Consider the following 21767-nt stretch of genomic DNA (forward strand, 5'->3'; position numbering starts at 1 on the left):
CTGGGACCTCTGCTGTTCCTGATCTATATAAATGACGTGGGTGACAATCTGAGCAGTTCACTTTGGTTGTTCGCAGATGATGCTGTAATTTACCATCTAGTAAGGTCATCCGAAGACCAGTATCAGTTACAAAGCGATTTAAAAAAGATTGCTGTTTGGTGTGGCAGGTGGCAGTTGATGCTAAATAACGAAAAGTTTGATGTGATCCACATGAGTTCCAAAAGAAATTCGTTGGAATTCGATTACTCGATAAATAGTACAATTCTCAAGGCTGTCAATTCAACTAAGTACCTGGGCGTTCAAATTACGAACAACTTCAGTTGGAAAGACCACATAGATAATATTGTGGGGAAGGCGAGTCAAAGGTTGCATTTCATTGGCAGGACACTTACAAGATTCAACAAGTACACTAATGAGACAGCTTATACTACACTCGTTCGTCCTCTGTTACAATATTGCTGCACAGTGTGGGATCCTTACCAGGTGGGATTGACAGAGGACATTGAAAGGGTGCAAAAAAGGGCAGCTCGTTTTGTATTATCACGTAATAGGGGAGAGAGTGTGGCAGATATGATACACGAATTGGGATGGAAGTCATTAAAGCAAAGACGTCTTTCGTCGCGGCGAAATCTATTTACGAAATTTCAGTCACCAACTTTCTCTTCCGAATGTGCAAAATTTTTGTTGAGCCCAACCTACATAGGTAGGAATGATCATCAAAATAAAATAAGAGAAATCAGAGCTTGAACAGAAAGGTTTAGGTGTTTGTTTTTCCCATGCGCTGTTCGGGAGTGGAATGGTAGAGAGATAGTATGATTGTGGTTCGATGAACCCTCTGCCAAGCACTTAAATGTGAATTGCAGAGTAGTCATGTAGATGTAGATGTAGATGCATATAAGGAGGCTTCACACTGACTGCAATAGGTAACGTGGATGCCTTATGGGCTGTTACATCCACCACTTCAATCTTCTGGTTTCCCTCATATTTCAGTACACATTAGAATATTACTTTATGCTGTAGACAATGGTAAAGGAGAATCTGTTTAGTGGATACAACTCATTTCTCCACGGATACCTGCACTGGATAGTTTAAAAGTGCAGTCAGTCAGAGTACATGATGAATTGCGCAACATTAATAAATCTCATTCATTGCAGTGTCCTCAATATTGCAAGTACTTTTGTGTCAGGTATGATCAATGTATTCAGTAATTAATCTTGGTGATACATTCTGAGCATATCATAGAGTGGCAAAAGTCATGTGCCTGCTTAAACCCGTCAGCATAGCTTTAGTTGTGGTGCTAACTGAAGTCATTAGGGGAAAAAAATAAGTAAAAAATAGAATGAAAAAAGTAGTTGGGTAGTGACACTGAAGTGACAGGACTGATTCACATTTTCAGTCACTACTTGTAATTAATTATTTGTGAGAAACTAAAAGTTGTAGGACTTTTTTAACCACAACATGAATTTGAAACAATTATGCTACCAACACTGTATAACAAACTCGACTATTCATGTGGATAGTGGTACTGTTTTGGTTATTTTATCCTCTAACTTGATAATTGTGATTTAGTAGGATGTGCCAAATTTAGTTTAGAAAAAGAATGAAAAATAATGTATTATTTTAAAATTTGTAGTTTTTTAACAGAAGGGTAATTTTCCTTGGAATGCTTCTTAAAACCACACCAATAGCTGAGTAGTGAAATGTTCCATATTCCTATATCCTTGACAAATCTTCTCTTGTTCATTTTTGTTTCAGTAACTCAACGGATATTGGATCTTGCACAACCCCGAGAGAGGCCCATGTAGCTTTGGCAACAACTACATTCTAGGTATTTGTACTTACTTTGTGTTGGTACAGTACATCTTCTTCTGTACCTAAGTGTTGGGTTTCTGATATATGAAACACAATTTCATTACATATTGACCATCTTAAAAAGATGTACATGAGAATGCCAGTAAGTTAGTTCTGCATGTGTCCAAAGAAATAGTGCTACCCACAGTGAAGGTGCCAAGGATGATTATCACCAAGAAACCAAACCAATGTTTGATATTTTAATCCTTTTGATCACGGCAATAAAAACTGATATATGTATATACTTTGTTTATTATGGGTAGCATTTGTAATAATTCACTGAAAGTTGTTATAATTTTAACTACCTGAATTTAGAGTTGAAATAATTTATAGACAGGAATTATGCACACAATAATTTAGACAGCAGTGTTCATGTACAGTAATTTTGTGAGATACCTTGTATTATTTTAACCTTGGTTGTCTAAGGAAAGGCTAAAGTTTGAAATTAATAATTGTACTATCAGGTCTCACTTTAAGATCCTGTTGACAGTCAGTTTATTAAAGAGAATTCATTTATAGTGAAATGTTGATGCAGAGTGCATAATTATTCCTAAGAAATTCTGCCTCTCCCACTTGACTTCATTAGTATTGCAGGATATTCAGAATTAGAGATTGTATATGATTGATATTAATGTCAGCAGCCATAAAAGAAGTTTTTATCTCCTTAAACCAATAAAAAGAAAGAATTCCTCTTCATACACATCATTTTTCATCATTAGTGCAAATAAACTTAAACAACTCCCAGATGAACTTGTAATGTAATTGGATGGATAAAAAACCTTCCCTCCAAGCAGTGGCAGGAGCACCGAGCACATAAACACTTATAAAGATAGCGGAAATGTGTAACTTTTGGAGGGAGTAGCCCCTTCTTCTGGCAGAAGGGTTGAAGGGGAATGACAAGTAATGAAGGCAAAGAACTGGGAAGATCTAGAAAATGGGGAGACTTTAGTAGAGTTGCCCAGAACCTCAGGTCAAGGAATACTTATTGGATGGGATAAGGAGGAAAGACTGGTTGTTGGAGACTGCACCAGCCAAGGTTTGGAAGCTTGAGAGGTTGATGGTGGAAGATAATGTAATAGGCAAGACAGAGAGTGGTAAGCTAAGTCTTTTATATGTGATGTGCACCGGGGGGGGGGGGGGGGGGGGGCAGAGAGACATGAATGAAAATAAAAGGTATAGAAAACTTAAAGGTAGTGAAGGGAGGAATAGTTACCACGATGAAATGCTGATACTGAAGAAATTAATGTGAATTAAGGCTAGGTGGGTGATGAGTTACAAGGACATGTCATAACAAGTCTCCACCTGCAGAGTTTTTAGAAACTGGTGCCTGGAGGAAGAATCCAGATGGCACATGTGGTAAAACAGGCACCAAGGTCATGAATCTCATATTGTAGAGCATGCTTTGCAACAGGATAGAATGTGTTGCCAATATACACCCTCAGTCAATGCCCATTCATTCTAACTAATAACTTGGTGGTAGTATACCAATATAAAAATAGTATGTGCTTTGCCAGTTACAGGGCTGGTAAAGGTGGTTTTTCCACGAACAATATGAGACTGGAATAGAAGGGAGAACAGATAGAGGTACTCAGGGTACCCTCCACCACACACCGTCAGGTGGCTTGCGGAGTATGGATGTAGATGTAGATGTAGATGAGGTGGTAGGAGGTGCATAGGGCAAGTCTAACTGAAGAGACACTCACAGGGGTGGGGAGATAGGGTAGGGAAATGGGTGCAGAAGGTGCATAGGGTCTGAGAGCAGGATATTGGGGAGATTGCATGGGGGGAGGTGCTGTTGTAGGAGGTGTGGTGGGAAAAACATCGGAAAGAATGCACCTCATTTCAGGGCAGATTTTTAGGAAGTCATAGCCTTGTTGAAGTAGCTGATTAATGCATTCAAGACTAGGATAACATTGAGTGACAAGAGTTTTTTTTTTTTTTTTTTTTTTTTTTTTTTTTTTTTTTTTTTTTTTTTTTAAAGGAATCAGCAGTAACAGGATAGGATATGGTGAGCAGGGAAATCCACTTTTGACCTAGTCATGGCGAGGTAATTACGTCTAGTGAATGCTGAGGTGAATATGGTGGTGTATTGCTGTAAAGAATCTGCATCTGATCAAATCTGTTTCCCTCGAATATCAAAGCTGTTTAGGAGGGAACGTACAATGTGGGAAAGATGGCAACTGTCAAAATGTAAGTACTGTTGTTTGTCAGTGTTTTAATATCAACAGAAGTGTGTAGCTGACTCTCGATGAGGTAAAGTTCAACATAATAGAAATGGTGTGGTATTCAGAATATGATTATGTGAAATTCAATTTGGAGAATGCCTTCAGAGATTCCAAGAATTTTAACAGGTCAGCCTCACCTTGAATCCATATGGCATAGGGTTCAAATGGCTCTAAGAACTAAGGGACTAAACATCTGATGTCATCAGTCCTCTAGACTTAGAACTACTTAAACCAAAATAACCTAAGTTCGTCACACACATCCATGCCCGAAGCAGGATTCGAGCCTGCGATCGTTGCAGCAGCGTGGTTTTGGACTGAAGATGCTAGAGCCACTCTCCCACAACGGCCAGTAGTAAAGATATCATCAATATATCTAAGCCAAGTAGGGTATGAAGGCTTATCTATCACAGGAAAGTCTCCTCCAAGCAAACCAGGAAACCGTTGGCATAGGAGGGATGCATCATGGTTCCCATGGCTGCGTTGCTGGTCTTTTTATGTGTCTGCCCGTCTAATGTAAAGTAGTTGTTCTTAAGTATAAAATTGATTAAGGTGTATGGGAAGGATGTCATAGGTTTGGAAACAGGTGGGCGCTGGGTGAGGTAATTTTCAGTAGTGGACAGAGCATGAGCATGAGGAGTTTTGGTATACAGTGAATGGGGATGTGTGGTGTGATGCAAAATGATTAATAATTGCTTGAATAATTGGAAAAATTGATTGGAAAGATCAACAGCACAACATGCTAATGCAGATGCATTGTTGCATTTGACCTTTGGGACCCAACCTGGCCTTTGGCAAAGTGTCTTCAGATTGATGGTCACTTGAGCTTCTCTTAATTACCCAACATGTAACTCAAGTTACCTGGCAAGATCCCCTGCTCTGATAGGAGATTCATCTTGTGTGCATGGTTGGCCAGAACAACTGCCTGCGAAGGAGTTTGAACCGCTCCACAACTATTTCCTCCTCTGACATCAGCTGGCAGCTGTCAACAGCATCTCCTTCTTAGCCCTGATGTGAATGACCTCACATTGTCATCTACAGGCTTACAGGCCCACATCCTTGCTCTCCTAGACCATGGTCTCTGGGATAAAACCAATGTGAAGGTCCTTGCATGGCATTTTCCTACTGGTCTGGCATTGATTCAACAATTGTGAAGGTTGTCCATGAGTGCCAACAGTCTGCCAAGCAGCAAGCAGCACTGCAATGACATTCACTGCATAGCCCACACCAAGTCAGCCATGAGACTGTATCCACACTGACTTAATGGGTGCCTTCTGTAATTCTGTGTGGTTGGTATTGGTTGACATTCTGTCAAATTATCCCTATGTCATGCATACACACTTCAGTCAAGTGGAAGTGTCTGTGTAGATTTCACTTAGGTTCTCATAATTGGAGTGTGGACCTGTACAATTGTTCCATAACTGCCAACAGTTCACTTAAGTGTTGTTCCATGATTTCTGTGCCCCCAGTGGTATTACCCACCTCATGCCTGCACTGTTTCATCTGCATTGAATGGGGTATTGTGCTCACTTTTAGGTGCCATTAAAACGTGTCACTAAACTAACTACATTATTTACAAATGTAGCATTCTGCTATTCTGAGCTTACATGTCACTCATCAAATAGTTTACATCCTTCTCACACAGTGCAAAAACATAGATTTTTCAGCTCAGCTAACCTTTAAGAAACAAAGAAAGTAAGTACAAACCAAAGAAAAATGTTCCTATTGGAGTACAGAAAATGGGAAAGTGTTACCATTTATTTAAAAGACTGACTGAAAAGTGAGGTACCAGCTGCTTCAGTGTGCCTTTCTCAGCACCTTCAAAAATGTTCCCCCAAATTTTGCCATGTGAACATATTTGTGCCTTTTTTAACATATAACTCACACCATAGTCTCAAAGGCTCCCCTAACTGTAACTCACTCACACCCACTAGTTAATTGTTCTAAGTTACTCTTCTCCATTCACTTCCAGTTGCTCTTTTGCTGTCACTCATTCAGCCCAACTCATTGTCATTATCTCTTTGTGTCTCTCTGTCATTGCCTCTTGTGTCACTGCCATGGCCCCCTGCAATCTGTCTTACTGCTACAGTCTCCTATCATTGTCACAGCCTCTCTTGCTCTCTCTCAGTGCTAATATTTGATCCCTTCCTTCCTACTGCTGCTGTGTCTTCTTACTGTCAGTCTCTTTCTCCTCCTTGTTGTCATTGTCATATACTCTGTGTCTCATTGTCAGTGCCTCTCAACCACTTTCACTTTTTCCATTTCTTTATTCCTCCCATCCATAGAGCTGTCCCTTGATTCTTTTCATAGCACTGTTCTGTCACTGTCAACTATGTTCCACTGCCATTGTGTCCCTCTCTTTCTCTCACACTGCCATTGTCTCATTCACTCTTTCTGCAACACAACCACCACCCACTATATTCCAGTATTAATAGTTTTTCATCTCTTTACCACTATCTCCATCTTCTCTATGTCTCAGAAATGGATAAAAATATGAAGAAAATTTTCAAGGTTGTTCAGGATTGGGATCTTAGGAATATATCACAAGAATTACAGCCATTTGCTGTGCATAACCGTCTGTCTGCGGCTGGTTTTTGTTAAAAAATGTTAGTGGTGTTTCTCAATAATGGATAAAGATGTTTTAAAACGGGGAGATGGCTCCTCTAGATAAATGCCTAGAGAATGTACAGCTAAAATTTTAGCAGTTTCTTGCAGTTATTTATTATATTTTGCCTCATACTGGATTCTACATGTAGAAGTAGGAAACTTTGAACCTCCATATCTTGGAAACGAATAAAGATACCAAGAATATTTTCAAGATTAGATTAGATTAATTATTCATTCTATAGACCCACAAAAGAGGGGGTCCTCCTGGGTGTGGAACATGTCAGATAAACACATTACAAAAATGTAATTAGAAAAACTTGAGTTTGATTGCTTTTAATGATCCTCAGTCAATAAACAGTAAAATTACATACCTGAATTAAAAGTAACCTTCTAATATTTACAGGCTTAATACTTACATCTGCTTTCATTAAATCCATCATTAACACCATAGCTATTTACTTGGCTATTACAACCAAGTATTGTCAAAAATTAAAGTTAATTATTCATTTTGATGATCCTCAGTTGAGAATAGTCAAATTATGTACAATATTTAAAATTAAATTTCCACTATTTACAGACTTAAGACTTACATCTGCTTTCCACACATCCATCATTCACACAGTAGGTGGTTACTTGGTTGTTACAACCAACTATTGTCAAAAATTAAAGTATAATAAATTTTCATTAAAATGGTTTACTGCAGTTGTTGAGAAATTCATGGATGGAATAGAAGGAGTTGGCCACCAAAAATTCTTTTAAATTATGTTTAAATTGTGCCTTCTCTCAAACTAAACACTTAATGGTTGCTGGTAATTTATTGATGATATGTGTTGCTGAATACTGACCTCCTCTCTGGGCAAGATTAAGTGATTTTAAATCTTAATGTATATCATTCTTATTCCTAGTATTGATACTGTGTAGTAAGCAGTTAGTTGAAAAAAGAGATGTATTAGTTATAACAAACTTCGTTAAGGAATAAATATGGTATACTGAAAAGCTGTGGCTGGTATGCCCAATTCTTTGAATAGGTTTTGACATGATGTTCTTGGATTTACACTGTGCATTACTCTTATTATATGCTTCTGTACGCTAAATGTTTTTTTCTTGGTTTGTGTTGTTACCCCAAAATATGACATAGTGGAGTGAAAATAACCAAAATACAGCAGTTTTTTTTATATTTACATCTCCTGTGTCTGACATCATTCACATTGCAAACACGGACTTGTTTAGGTGCTTTAGCAGTTTGTTAGCATGTCACTCCTAACTGAATTTATTATCAAGTTGTAATCCCAAGAACTTTACACTCTCAACTTCTCCTATTTCCATGTCATCATATTTTATACACACACCAGAAGGAAATCTCTTGGAAGCTCCGAACTGCATATAGTAGGTCTTTTCAAAGTTTAATAACAGTGAATTGGCTATGAACCACTTATTAATGTCAGTAAAAGTTTTATTGGCTGCCCTATCTAATATTATATTTGATTTACTATTTATTGCAATGTTTGTATCATCTGTAAATAAGAGAAACTTGGCATCTGGTAATTTAACAGATGACAGGTCATTAATAAACTCAAGAAAAAGTGGTGGACCTAGTATGGAAAATTGGGGAACACCAGATGTAATTTCTTCCCAGTCAGATGATGTCTGATTGCCTACTGCTGAAGTGTTACATAATGACACCCTTTGTTTTCCATTAGTAAGATATGACTGAAACCACTTTGCAGCACTACCAGTGATGCCATAATATTTTAATTTACTTAAAAGAATGATGTGATTAACACAGTCAAAAGCCTTTGAAAGGTCACAGAATATGCCAATTACCTCTAATTTGTTGTCTTATGAATTAAGGACATTTTTCACTGTAAGTGTAAATAGCCTTCTCAATATCAGAATCCTTAAGAAACCCAAACTGTGACACTGACAACATTATTTTCACTAAGGTGCTAAAATAGTCACTTGAACATAATCTTTTCAAAGATTTTTGAAAAAGATGGCAAAAGTGAGATCAGTCGGTAATTTGATGGCATTTCTTTGTCCCCTTTCTTATAGAGAGGTGTAACTTTAGCGTATTTAAGCCAGTCCAGGAATGATCCTGTGATAAGTGATTGATTACACAAATAACTTAAGATACAACTAAGCTCACATGAAAACTCTTTTATTAACTTTGTTGATATGTTATAACCTCTAGAGTGCTTTGATTTCAAGGACTTTATGATGTATTCTATTTCTTTGGGTGAGTAAGTGTCAACTCCATTTTACTGAGATTGCTTGTGTGCACTGGTCTCAGTTATTCCATTGCATTATTTACTGAACCTGACAACCCCATGCTATCTGTAACAGAGACAAAATACTTATTTAAATGGTTTGCAACACAACATGTGTTTGTTACCAGGGTTTCATTTCTTTTTAGAGCTGTTTGTTCCCCCTCAGTTTCTGGTCCTATCTGTCTCTGACTTATCTAAAACCCATATTGTTTTAATTTTATTGCTGGATGTATTTATCTTCTTCTCATAATGCAGGTGTTTAGATTTCTGGGTAACCTTCTTCAATATCTTGTAGTTATTTTTGTAATGAGCTATAATACTAGTATCAAAGGTGTCCCTACATTTTAGATAGAGTTTCTTTTTTGTCTCACATGATGTCTTTATCCCTTGTGTGATCCATGGTTTCTTATTAGACTTCTGTTTAATTTGAGTCACCTTCAGCGGAAAACAATTTTCAAATAATGATCTAACTTTATTAATGAATGTTTTGTATTTTTTATTTGTGTCTTGGATGCTGTAAACATCCATCCAATTAATTTATTTGAGCAATCTCCTAAATTTCTCAGTTTTGGCTGCTTTATTGGCCTTCTGTACTCAGTTCTGATATTTTACCCCAACAATTTTCAGAATTTAATGTTAGGTGTTGCCTGTCATGGTCAGATAGCCCATTTACTACTGGTTTTGTAATGTGGCTTAGTTGCCTAGAATTGTCTATAAAAATATTATCAATGGTAGTCTTAGAACATTCGTATACCCCTAGTTGAAAATTTACAGCAGAAGGCTGTTTGAGATCGTGACCCTTTTAATCGTCAACCCATTTATGGGCACCGGAAAATCTTGTTTTTATGCGCTGCGTTTTGGAACATATTAGGTACCCCTGCTGTCGCGTGCATATCGATTATGCCCTATTTTGTCACCCAACTTACTGTAATCTGGCTCTCAAAAGAGGAGTAACGTGTTACAGAAGGTGGGTACGTAAATACTCCATTTTATAGATTTTATTGAACACTGCGATGAATTTAATCAACAAGCATAATTGCGCAATTGCGTTATTAATTTCATTGCTTGCCTCAATTTTAAACTTCGCGGCGACACTAGTTACAGTGCCTGACATCTGGCATCACTAGAGACTGAATCGTTCTCCCACGTGCCACAAGAATGCGCTGTCATCTGCATCACATCTTCGCAATACTACACATTCCTTGCGATGTATAGTATGGAAATGAATAGAAGATCGCTACACTACTAAGGGCCAGCTGTGCAGCCCCGGTTAGCAGCCGATGAAGTTCTATTCTCGGAACAGCGCGGAAAACGTGTTGTACATATACGTAATAACAGCTGATCGGAGAATAAACGCGGGATAATTAAACCGGTTATTCAGGCAGGGTTAGTAAAGTTAACCGGAGAATAGGCTTTGACAACGGCAGGAATAGTTACAATATTAGTGATGACAAGATTGATTGGTAGAACGTGGAAAGAGAAGAAACAGAGACATAACACAAACTGTATGGAAGGATATGACGATTCCAAATTTGTATAAAAATTTCATACTACTGCTTTTCGATCTCTTGCTTGAGAAACTGGAGCATATGAATGAAATGTGAAACTGTTCCTAATATAAATTTCTTTTCTCGTAGTAAAATGGCTCTGAGCACTATGGGACTTAACAGCTGAGGTCATCAGTCCCCTAGAACTTAGAACTACTTAAACCTAACTAACCTAAGGACATCACACACATCCATGCCCAAGGCAGGATTCGAACCTGCGACGGTAGCAGTCGCGCGGTTCCCGACTCAGGCGCCTAGAACCTCTCGGCCATTTCTCGTAGTAGACCTAACAGGCATTTGATATTGGTACTTTGTGAATTATATTCTGACGTGTTACTTATGTAAATGAGGTAGATACAACTGACTAATTGTGCTAAAACAGCCTCGCTTATTTGCCGAGTGTCAAAATTACTGCACTACCGTATTAGAAAGGCCTATTTCGTTTTACCTAGCAGACAGTGATAAAACAGACGTAATCAAATTGAGAAACCACACCAATCTTGGGTGCTATTCGTATTAACAGCTTTTTCAGTATTAGACACGACATTTTGATTTTTCATGTAACAAAACATTTGACGAACTTTGATGAGGTAACAGATTCTTTGAGCGAAAGGAAAGCACGTCATGTAAGGCTGTAGGAAGGTCAGAGAGAAAAAAATGCTGAGACCTAAGTATTGAAGACATGTGTAGGCCTACTGTCTTCCGTGTCTCTTGTCCTTCCAGGTTTTATGTTTGCTATATTTAATTTTACGTTCGAAAAAGAGAAAATTATTAGCTAAAAGGCAATAAAGAGTGATAGTTTCTGAAGAGTTTTTATTCTCTCGGTTACAAATAATTCCAACCAGTACTAATTGTGAGCTTTTAATTTCCACTGTCCTAAGTATATGTTTGATGGCTTCCATTACATAATATACACGTTTGAATTCCACCGAACGAAATACAGTGATATGCGGTAGAAGTTGCTATGTAAGGAGGTGTGGCAATTCACTTTGGCATGTTTAAGAACAAATACATTGTCTTACATTTCCTCGAACATATATGTTTTATACATCAAACTTTTCAGAAAGATGTGCGCAACAAAATGAACATATTTGTGAAAAATCGTTTCTTTTTAAAATATCGTAGGTTCGGGGTTGCACATGGGGTAAAGTATCCATTGCATCACACAGTTGAGTACTGGCAGTTACCATTTTGTGATTGCTTCTGAGATCACCGAAAAGTTGGCATTGATGTATGCCATGTTTCCAGATAAGGTATCAGCAAAGACTTATTTCACAGTTTCTAAATTCTGTCACAGTTTTGATAGCACATGACTCATTGCTGTCAATCTCACAAAAAAGTGTCTTTATTTTGGTGTAGTTGATGCAATAATACTCAGCAGCATTAAACCAAGAAACCCATCGTGCTGAGAGGGGTGGGGCCGTGAGGGTGTTTCTGCAGCCGTAGTAGAGGTTTCACATAGATTTTGTTGTCACAGAAAATTAATTTGATTGCATCTTTTCTGCAATTCTGTATAATGCATGTCATGTACACAATATTGGTCAGAGAATTTGAAGCCTCTTGGCCAGGACCGGATTTAGAGGTGTGGAGGCCCTGGAACGACAAAGTGAAGGCCCTTAATTTATTTGTTAAATAGTTTAAATAATTATTTCCCTTCGAATGATTCAATAATTTATTGCGAGAAAAAATAATAAAAATGACAAAATAAAATACCAGAAAGAAACCAAATTAAGATATGAAGTTAACGAATGGAAGAATGGAACCGTGCTAGCAGTTTTCTACGAAAAATCATTGATGATTTCACCGAAATCCAGCTCCCAAAGTATATCACTTTCAGTGCTGATGGGGATAACTTTGATAGGTGTTTTGCTTCTGAGCCTGTTTTTATAATTTTAATTTTTGAAAACGAGCGCTCTCCGTTGCAATTCGAGGCCATCAAAACCAAGTACATTCTCAGTGTAATTTCAGTGTTTGGGAATATTGATAGAGCTTCTGTCTGACAAACCGTGATATTTCTCTTAACCTAACAAAAATGCTCGTAATCTGAGAGGAAGCAGAAACCGGGACACTTCCTTTAAACTTAAAACAGTGAAAAATGCGAGAAAATTGAGTTGGGTGATTGCGAATCGATGCAGCGAGCCGATCACTGTAGGAGAGAAGTGGCTCGCTTAAGCATGTCCTTTGTCTTAGGCACCTCAATATTATTAACAACTGCACTTCAGTCAGTAAGTCGCACTATATTCGGGGATGAAGAAGGAGACGCTGTTGCGGCTGTCACCAAATTAAAAAAGGAAGATGAAAAGAAAGTTGCGGAGTCAATATGGGTGTTTTAGCTAAAGTTCTTCAATTTTCTATTTCATGTTCTGCTTGCAGTTTTCCCTTCTGGGAATCACTAGCGAATACTCGAGGAGTTTTGTGAGGATCACTCATGTTTCCACTATAAAAGAAGGGATGAGCTTCAACCGCTGAGAGAACATGCAAAAGATAAGCCCTTAACCAATAAGGAAATAGTCGTGAAAAATCGATAATTGAGAAGAAGCCAAAAAGTAACAAAGAACGAAATGATGTTTGGGATCGTGAGAACACAAAAACTGATTACGAGAGCACTTGGAAAATGAAAAGAATAGAACAGATGTCCAGTTATGGAATTTGTGTTAGATATCATAATAAGAATATGAAAATACGTGTGTCCATACAAATTCAGAACAACGATATTTACAGGAATTTACATTTGTTGTACAACATTCATAGACAATTAGGCTCACTTAAGACAATGTAACGTGAGTCATAGTTATCGGGGATTCCCCAGTTACAAGCACGCCATGAGGGGGGATTCCCTGCTACAAGCACGCCATGAGGCTGGATTCTCTGCTACACGTTCGTCACGAGGCGGACGCTTGTTAACGCCATGAACGACCGTTCAGAAAAAAAAAAAACGGAGAAAACGGAGCATTATATATGAAGATAGTAACTGTTCTCGAAAGAACAGAAACCATTGATTACCGTGCAGCTTCTCTAGAATAAATGATAATTAATTGAAACAATCAGCTGCCGACAGGTGTTGTTGATATCCATCGATGGGGAGAGCTGAAAGTGTGTGCCTTGATTGGGACTCGAACCCTGGATCTCCTGCTTACATGGCAGACGCTCTACCCACTTGATCCCCCGAGGACACAGATGAACAGTGCAACTGCAGGGACATATCCCTTGCACGCTTTCCGTGAGACCCGCATTCCCAACTGTCCACAACTCTACATATGTAATGTACCTAATAGATATTTGCCATCCACTCATTACTCGCGTACAATTTGGCGATTCCCGTAACAGTTCGGGCAACCTGTGCGCATTCGCATCCCCATCGAGGGATATCAACAACACCTGTCGGCAGCTGAGGGTTTCAATTAATTATCATTTAAAAGGAGCAATGACAGGCATGAAGGTCCTTCAGTGGTCGATTGCTCGTTGCTATTATTTTTCTTCTCATTACAAAATGATGAACACAATTAAATAATAATATGTGATCAACTGATATTCTTCGATTGTTAAAAAATAATAATTTATTTATTTCCTATCTGATTTGATGCACTAGGTAATGTGAATAGCTCATCCAATTAATTCGTTTCAAAAAATAATTATTTGTATATCTAACGTTATGTACAAAATAGATAACATTGCTGAAAACAATACCTTCGAATCGGAAGTACGGTACTGCCCCAATTTCCCACTGGTGTACTCACGAAATGTTGGAAGAAAATGGTATCTGCTAATCAGGGCTGCTTGGAATAGTAAAGGCTTGTGGATAAGGGTAGTTAGAGAACTGTGGTTCAAATGGCCGTAAGCACTATGGGACTTAACATCGGAGGTCATCAGTCCTCTAGACTTAGAACTACTCAAACCTGACTAAGCTAAGGACAACATGCACATCCATGCTCGAGGCAGGATTCGAACTTGCGACCGTAGTAGCAGCTGGGTCCGGACTGAAGCACCTAGAACAGATTGGGCACAGTGGCTGCCGATAACTGTGGCTAAATTATTTTTTCATCTCATCTGGTCCCACTTCATCTGACGCACGCTCGTAACAAAATAGGAAATGAAAAAGTTATTGAAACGAATTTCACACTAATATACACTTAAGCGCCAATGAAACTGGTGTAGGTATGCATATTCAAATACAGAGATACGTAAACAGAAAGAATACGGCGCTGAGGCCGGCAACGCCTATATAAGACAACAAGTGTCTGGCGCAGTTGTCACATCGGTTACTGCTGCTACAATGGTTGGTTATCAAGATTTAAGTGAGTTTGAAAGTGGTGTTATAATCGGCGCACTAGCGATGGGACACTGCATCTCCGAGGTATCGACGAAGTGGAGATTTTCCCGTACGACCACTCAAGAGTCTACCGTGGATATCAGGAATCCGGTAAAACGTCAAATCTCTGACATCACTGTGGCCGGAAAAAGATCCTACAAGAACGGGACCAACTACGACTGAAGAGAATTGCTCAGCGTTACAGAAGTGCAACTCTTCCGCAAATTGCTGCAGATTTCAATGCTGGGCCATCAACAAGTGTCACCATGCGAACCATTTAATCAAACGCCATCGATACGGGCTTTCGGAGCCAAAGGTCCTCTCATGTACCCTTGATGACTGCATGACACAAAGCTTTACACCTCGACTGGGCCCGTCAACACCGACATTAGACTATTGATGACTGGAAACATGTTGCTTGGTTGGACGAGTCTCGTTTCAAATTGTATCGAGCGGATGGACGTGTACGGGTATACAGACAACCTCATAAATCTAAGGACCCTGCACGCCAGCAGGGGACTGTTCAAGTTGATGGAAGCTCTGTAATGGTGTGGAGCGTGTGTAGTTGGAGTCATATATCTGATACATCTAGATACGACTCTGATACCTGGCACATATGTAAGCATCCTGTCTGATTACCTTCATCCATTCATGTCCATTGTACATTCTGACAGACTTGGGCAATTCCAGCAGGACAATGCGACACCCCACACGTCCAAAACTGCTACAGTGTGGATCGATAACACTCTTATGAGTTTAAAAATTTCCGCTGGCCGCCAGACTCCCCTGATATCAACATTATTGAGCATATCTGGGATGCCCTGCAACTTGATATTTCAGAAGAGATCTCCGCTCCACTCTTCAAGATTCATGGACAGGCCTGCAAGATTCGTTGTGTCAATTCCCTCCAACACTACTTTAGACATTAGTCGAGTCCATGCCGCGTCGTGTTGCGACACTTCTGCTCGCGGGGACCATGCACGATATTAGGCAGGTGCGCCAGTTTCTTTGGCTCTTCAGTGTAATAATTAAGTAGCTGTAGTATTAATGCAATGGTGTAGGTGGAATGAAATAAGGATTTTTCCAAATATAGTTTTGCATATTATTTAGCATCGTTAGAAAATTTGTGGGTTGGGGGGGGGGGGGGGCTCTCTTGAGGAGGCTCCAGGGCTGAAGACCAGGTTGCCCTCCCCCAAATCCGGCCATGTCCTTGGCTTCTTTAGCTACGTATGAAGCACCATCTGTTACTAGCAGCAAACCGTTGTCTCTCTTCTCACCAATCGGCCACAGTAGCTTCATAGAGTAGTCAAGCAAACTGGCAATTGTCGAGTTGTTTACTCTTTCGAGAACTTCACGCGTTAAGAGGAACATTTATCGAAGCCCGTCAACTTTTAAAACACTACCAACAACATTTGCAGCAAAATTCCCAACCATATCGTTGGTTTGATCTATGGACACCTAGACACTTTGGTCAGCAACATTAATTCGTACTTTAATTAGCACCTTCTCGTAGCACACAGATAAATAGTTCTTACTCAGTATAGATTCATCTGGAACTCGATGTGCTATGTACTTCTTCAAGAACTGTCTGAGGATTGGATTCATTAGCTTCTCCTATGGGATGTTGCAAGATACCATCACCTCACCCAAATCCTTGAAGAATGATTCCACCGTTGAAATTGGACCTATCCGCTCTTCCCTTCACACAGCTGCTGTGTTTGGCGGTGTTCACTGTTGTCGCGCATTAAAGCGCTTTCCGGCACTAAATTTAATAACCTCAAAAAGGTTATAAAGTAATGTTTCCCCCGTCAGTGCTGAAGAACTTTCCTCTAAAATCACGAACAAAACCTCACAACTTAATGTTGCTGGAGCAATTTTATTTTTGGTATGTTAAATCAGATTGTGTGACCATGTGTGTGATTTGTATTACGTCGGAAGCGGCCTTTGTTAGCTTCGAGACCATTCAGTGAATCGACTAGTTAGTGCGTTAAGCTGTTTGCGTACTACGTCGTTGGCAAATAAAACCTCGAGCTAATTTTTGTGCTTATTTGTGAAAATATCACCCGAAACATTGTCCTGTAAGCAGCATTTTCATGTTTTTATTCTTGGGTCCTTTAAAGCAATGGTCGTAAAACTGCGGCCTGCGGGCCTCATGCTATCCGAATGAAGTACGGGGGCTCCCCAGACAGTAATGCGTCGCATTTTTTTCTCAGCCGAAGACAATGCTACGAATGCCAAGCGCTACGTATGTATTATTTGAAGTTTACTGAGTGAGTGTCCCAAGTTTCCGTCACTTCCGACAGATAGCGTAACTGCGGGACAGTTTCAAAATGCCGTCTACAGGTGATGTACGGTACAAGCAACGTGCCCTCATTGAATTTCTCACTGAAGAGACAGCCTGTGGGGAATATTCACAAACGCTTGTGCAAAGTCTGTGGAGCATCTGCTGTCGACAGAAGTCCAGTTAGTCGTTAGGCTATCGACAGAAGTCCAGTTAGTCGTGAGGCACAGAGGATGGGGTCATCAGAAGGCTATTCGGAGGAGCTCCATGATTTGCAGCAGCCGTGGAGACCATCCACGGCTATCATACTTGACATATTGTAGCGAGCTGATGTCACTCGCGAGGACAGACACATTACTACGACTCGGCAGTTGGCGCTGTATCTGTCAATCAGCAAAGGAAGTTCACACAGTGAAGCACTGGCTCCGATTGATGCCTAGACTTATAACTGCTTTAAACTAAGTAACCCAAGGATATCGCACACATCCGGGGCCGAGGCAGGATTCGAACCTGCGACCGTAGCAGCAGCGCGGTTTCGGACTGAAGCGCCTAGAATCGCTCGGCCACAGCGACCGGCAATTTACCAGGTTCTCGGTCATAAAAAGTTGCAGTTTTAATTATTTGTTGAATTCTTCCGTAAAATTATATTACTTGTCGAGGTTTCTTGGTCAGCTACAACACGAAGATGTTGCTGTGTGTTCTGCATATAAAGTAATGTCAGCCTCCATGGTAAATATCACTAAGATCCGAAAAGAAACTGCCCTCGATGCTGGTAGTGAACCTACCGATTGCTCACTGAAGAAAAGGAAACTGGACAAGACTGAGTGGAAATGATAAGCACAGGAAGTGTGCGATGTCATACTTTCTTTGGATAAAAATCGTTTTAGTTTCTCCGGTAACCTTGTAGCTCCATCATTGTTTCTTCCAGAGGAATCACCCATGTATTGTTCTATGTTTTCTGGTCACACCTTAAAGACAGTGTGTTCAATGTATACTTTTATGGACTAGCTCAAACTACGTCCTAAACTATTTTGTGTCTATTTAGCACAAGACTTCAGTTTATTATCTGGTGCTACTGATGTAGAAGAAGTTATGCACTAAGGTGAGAAAAGTCATGGGATACCTCTTAATATCTTGTAGGACCTCTTTCGTCCGGCATAGTGCAGCAGCTCGACGTGGCATGGACTCATCAAGTCGTCGGAAGTCCACTGCAGACGTACTGAGATATGCTGCCTCCATAGCTGTACATAATTGCGGAAGTGCTGCCGGTACAGGACTCTGAGCACGAACTGACGTCTCGGTTATGTCCCATAAATGTTCTATGGGATTCAGGTAGAACTATCTGCGGGGCCAGAACATTCTCTCGAATTAATCTTAAAAATGGTTCAAATGGCTCTGAGCACTATGGGACTTAACATCTAAGGTCATCAGTCCCCCAAAAGTTAGAACTATTTAAACCTAACTAACATAAGGACATCACACACATCCACGCCCGAGGCAGGATTCGAACTTGCGACCGTAGCAGCAGCGCGGATCCGAACTGAAGCGCCCAGAACGGCTCGGCCACAGCCGCCAGCAATTATTCTTCAAACTCATCGCGAATAACTGTGGACCGGTGACATGGTGCATTGTTGTCCTTAAAAACATGTCTGCAAATGATCTACAAGTAACCGTTCACAACCATTTCCAGTCAATGATCAGTTCAGCTGGAACAGAGGACCCAGTCCATTCCATGTTAGCACAGCCCACACCAGTGTGGAACCACAGCCCACACCGATGTGGAACCACCACCATATGGCACTGTGCCTTTTTGGCAAATTGGCTCCATGGCTTTGTTGGGTCTGTGCCGCACTCGTAATTTACCATCAACTCCTTATCAAGTGAAATCAGGACGGTTTTCCAGTCATGTAGGGTCCAAGCGATGTGGTCACGAGCCTAGGAGAGGCGCTGGAGACAATATCGTGCTGCTAGAAAAGGCACTCGCGAGGTTCTCTGCTGCCACAGCCCATTAACGCCAGATTACGCCACACTTCCTAGCTTTCCCTTCATTACAAAAATCCACATACTCAATTAATACTAAGTAAAAAACAAAGCAATTACTAAATTTAGAGCCGCGCAGTCTGAGGCATCTTGTCACGGCCAGCGAGTCCTCCCTCGGGCATAGGTGCGTGTGTTTTCCATTGCGTAAGTTCGTTTGAATTAGATTAAGTAGTGTGTAAGCTTAGGGACCGATGACCTAAGCAGTTTGGTCCCATAGGATCCTACCACAAATTTACAAATTTTGCAAAATTTAGACGACGAAGTTCAGCATCGTTTACCTAAAGTTAGTTCAAGTTGTAGTGCTGTACTTTTCTTACAATTTTCCAAATCTGAAACTGAGACATGGCAGTGAAATTTTACTATCGACTATAATCTTACGTAAAAAGGTAAGTTAGGAAAAGAGTAAATTACTGTTTACTAGGCTTAAAAATTCACTGGACAATTTTCAGCTCATTGATGCAATCTGCTGGAAATCGAATTTACGCCGTGATTTCCTTGCACTTTTGAAGATAACGGAGCAACACAATTCAGGGACGTAAAAGGTAGGCATGTTTCCTAGTGTATCCTTGCCAGCAGAAGTCGATATGGATGCAAGTGAGCTGGCGTGGGTCTCGCCCCAGGGTAGTGAGGCAAGCTGTCATCGATGGCGCTCACGAAACTATGTATGGGCAAAAGATATGACAACTGAGCAGTGTACCGTACTTGTAAGGTCTGAAATAAAATTGCCGATACGTCAGTGAGTAAAAAAAAAAAACAACCAATCGTACCGGGAATATTCTTTTTTGCGACTAACAGCGCCTGTGTCGTTCTTTAAAATTACGTTGTACTATGCAAAGGAACAGTGGAAACGGCGGAAAAAGGACGGAAAAGCCACAAGCTGTCCGATACGTGTGAACGCAATGATGTTCTCATGCTAATGATTTAAGTAGCACGAACCATCACTATATTTCTGTGTACATAAATCTCAAGAGATCTGTGTTTTCAAAATATTGTGCCGGAAGAAATCAGCTGCGCCGAATCACTGTAGCACTGTGTAGTCGTTCTGGAAAAAGCAGTGAATTTCGAATCTGCCTGTTGCAGCTGCTTGACTGTTACAACCTGCCTACAGTTCATGTTTCTGTGGGAGTAGGAATGATTCTAGAATTTTATTAGTTTTCTTATTTGCGCGCAGTAACAATAGAGCAGTACGTTAGAATGTCCGGGTCCAAATATTGGAAAGCCGTTCTTGACGTTATGTTTGGCTGGACGTTTTGTCCTAAAAGTCGAGCTATCTATTTTAAATAGAAACATAGTCAGTAAATGCAGGCATAGAGTGAGCTGGATATTTTCAGTCGTTTATTACTAATCAGTCACTGTCACTTTTTATGTGGTCAACCTTAAACGTGCTTAAACTAAAAAGAAATCTTTAAACAGTCTTATAATTAGGCGCTTACGACAGCATCTAAGTGCTCAGTTTTCTTAATTGCTTAGTCTTCTTCTAATGTCGAAATACCGCGGTGGTGTAGCGGTTCTAGGCGCTCAGTCCGGAACCGCGCGACTGCTACGGTCGCAGGTTCGAATCCTGCCTCGGGCATGGATGTGTGTGATGTCCTTAGGTTAGTTAGGTTTAAGTAGTTGTAAGTTCTAGGGGACTAATTACCACAGATGTTAAGTCCCATAGTGCTCAGAGCCATTTGAATCAATGTCGAAATAAATTAAAAGTTCTTTATGAAACAAAGTAAACTATTATCTGTTCTTCTGGGACGGAAAACAGAAAGGTATTTGATAACTTTGGCCATTTCAATTAGACTATTAAAGAAATGACTATATCGTGCAGTTAAATATTGGCGTAGCGGGCTGGCATCGGCTGATCGGTACACTGTACTTTGCCTCACTCGCTCTTGGGTATTGTGTTTTTCATACTGTGTGTTAGGTTCGTTCGATCTACGAAGAAAAACGTAGGACACACAAATAAGAATTCCACTGGTTATTACACACTGAAGCGCCAAAGAAAATGGTTTAGGCATGCGTATCCAAATACAGAGATACGTAAACAGTCAGAATACCGCACTGCGGTCGGCAACGCCTATATACATAAGACAAGTGTTTGGCGCAGTTGTTAGAACGGTTACTGCTGCGACAATGGCAGGTTATCAAGATTTAAGTGAGTCTGAACGTGGTGTTATAGTCGGCGCACGAGGGATGGGACACAGCATCTCAAAGGTAGCGATGAACTGGAAATTTTCCCGTACGACGATTTCACGAGTGTACCGTGAATATCAGGAATCCGGTAAAACATCAAATCTCTGATATCGCAGCGACCGGAAAAAGATCCTGCAAGAACGAGACCAACGATGACTGAAGAGGATCGTTCAACGTGACAGAAGTGCAACCTGAGCTGTGGCGCCTTTGGGTTAGTAGACCGTTCCGTCTGGCGTCACTGGCTCAGGTGTAGTATCGACTATCCCTCTTGCGGCCTCACTGTCAGTATCTATTAGGAAGAGTTGGTATCTGTGGGTTGTGTCCTTAGAAGGTCTTTGCTATGTATATACGGGCTTCGCCGGCCCGAGACTGAGACACGAAGCTGAGACACGATGTTTGGGTACTGGCGGTAGCGTCGCGACAAGAGGTGGTCACGAGGTCCGAGCGACCGAAGCCACGAAC

The 21767-nt window shown here is 40.4% G+C and overlaps 1 protein-coding gene across 1 annotated transcript in view; it reads left to right on the forward strand.

Annotated features, from left to right (window-relative positions):
• Window positions 1-2551, forward strand: part of LOC126354255 (uncharacterized) — a 205147-nt gene extending 202596 nt beyond the window's left edge. Inside the window, exon 9 of the mRNA XM_050003772.1 lies at window positions 1756-2551. Within this exon, the coding sequence (XP_049859729.1) occupies window positions 1756-1805 (50 nt within the window). The 3' untranslated portion in view covers window positions 1806-2551. The remainder of the gene's footprint in view (window positions 1-1755) is intronic.
• The last annotated feature ends 19216 nt before the right edge of the window (window positions 2552-21767 follow it).

This window comes from Schistocerca gregaria, chromosome 3 (assembly GCF_023897955.1).
Source record: "Schistocerca gregaria isolate iqSchGreg1 chromosome 3, iqSchGreg1.2, whole genome shotgun sequence".
Lineage (NCBI taxonomy): Eukaryota > Metazoa > Arthropoda > Insecta > Orthoptera > Acrididae > Schistocerca > Schistocerca gregaria.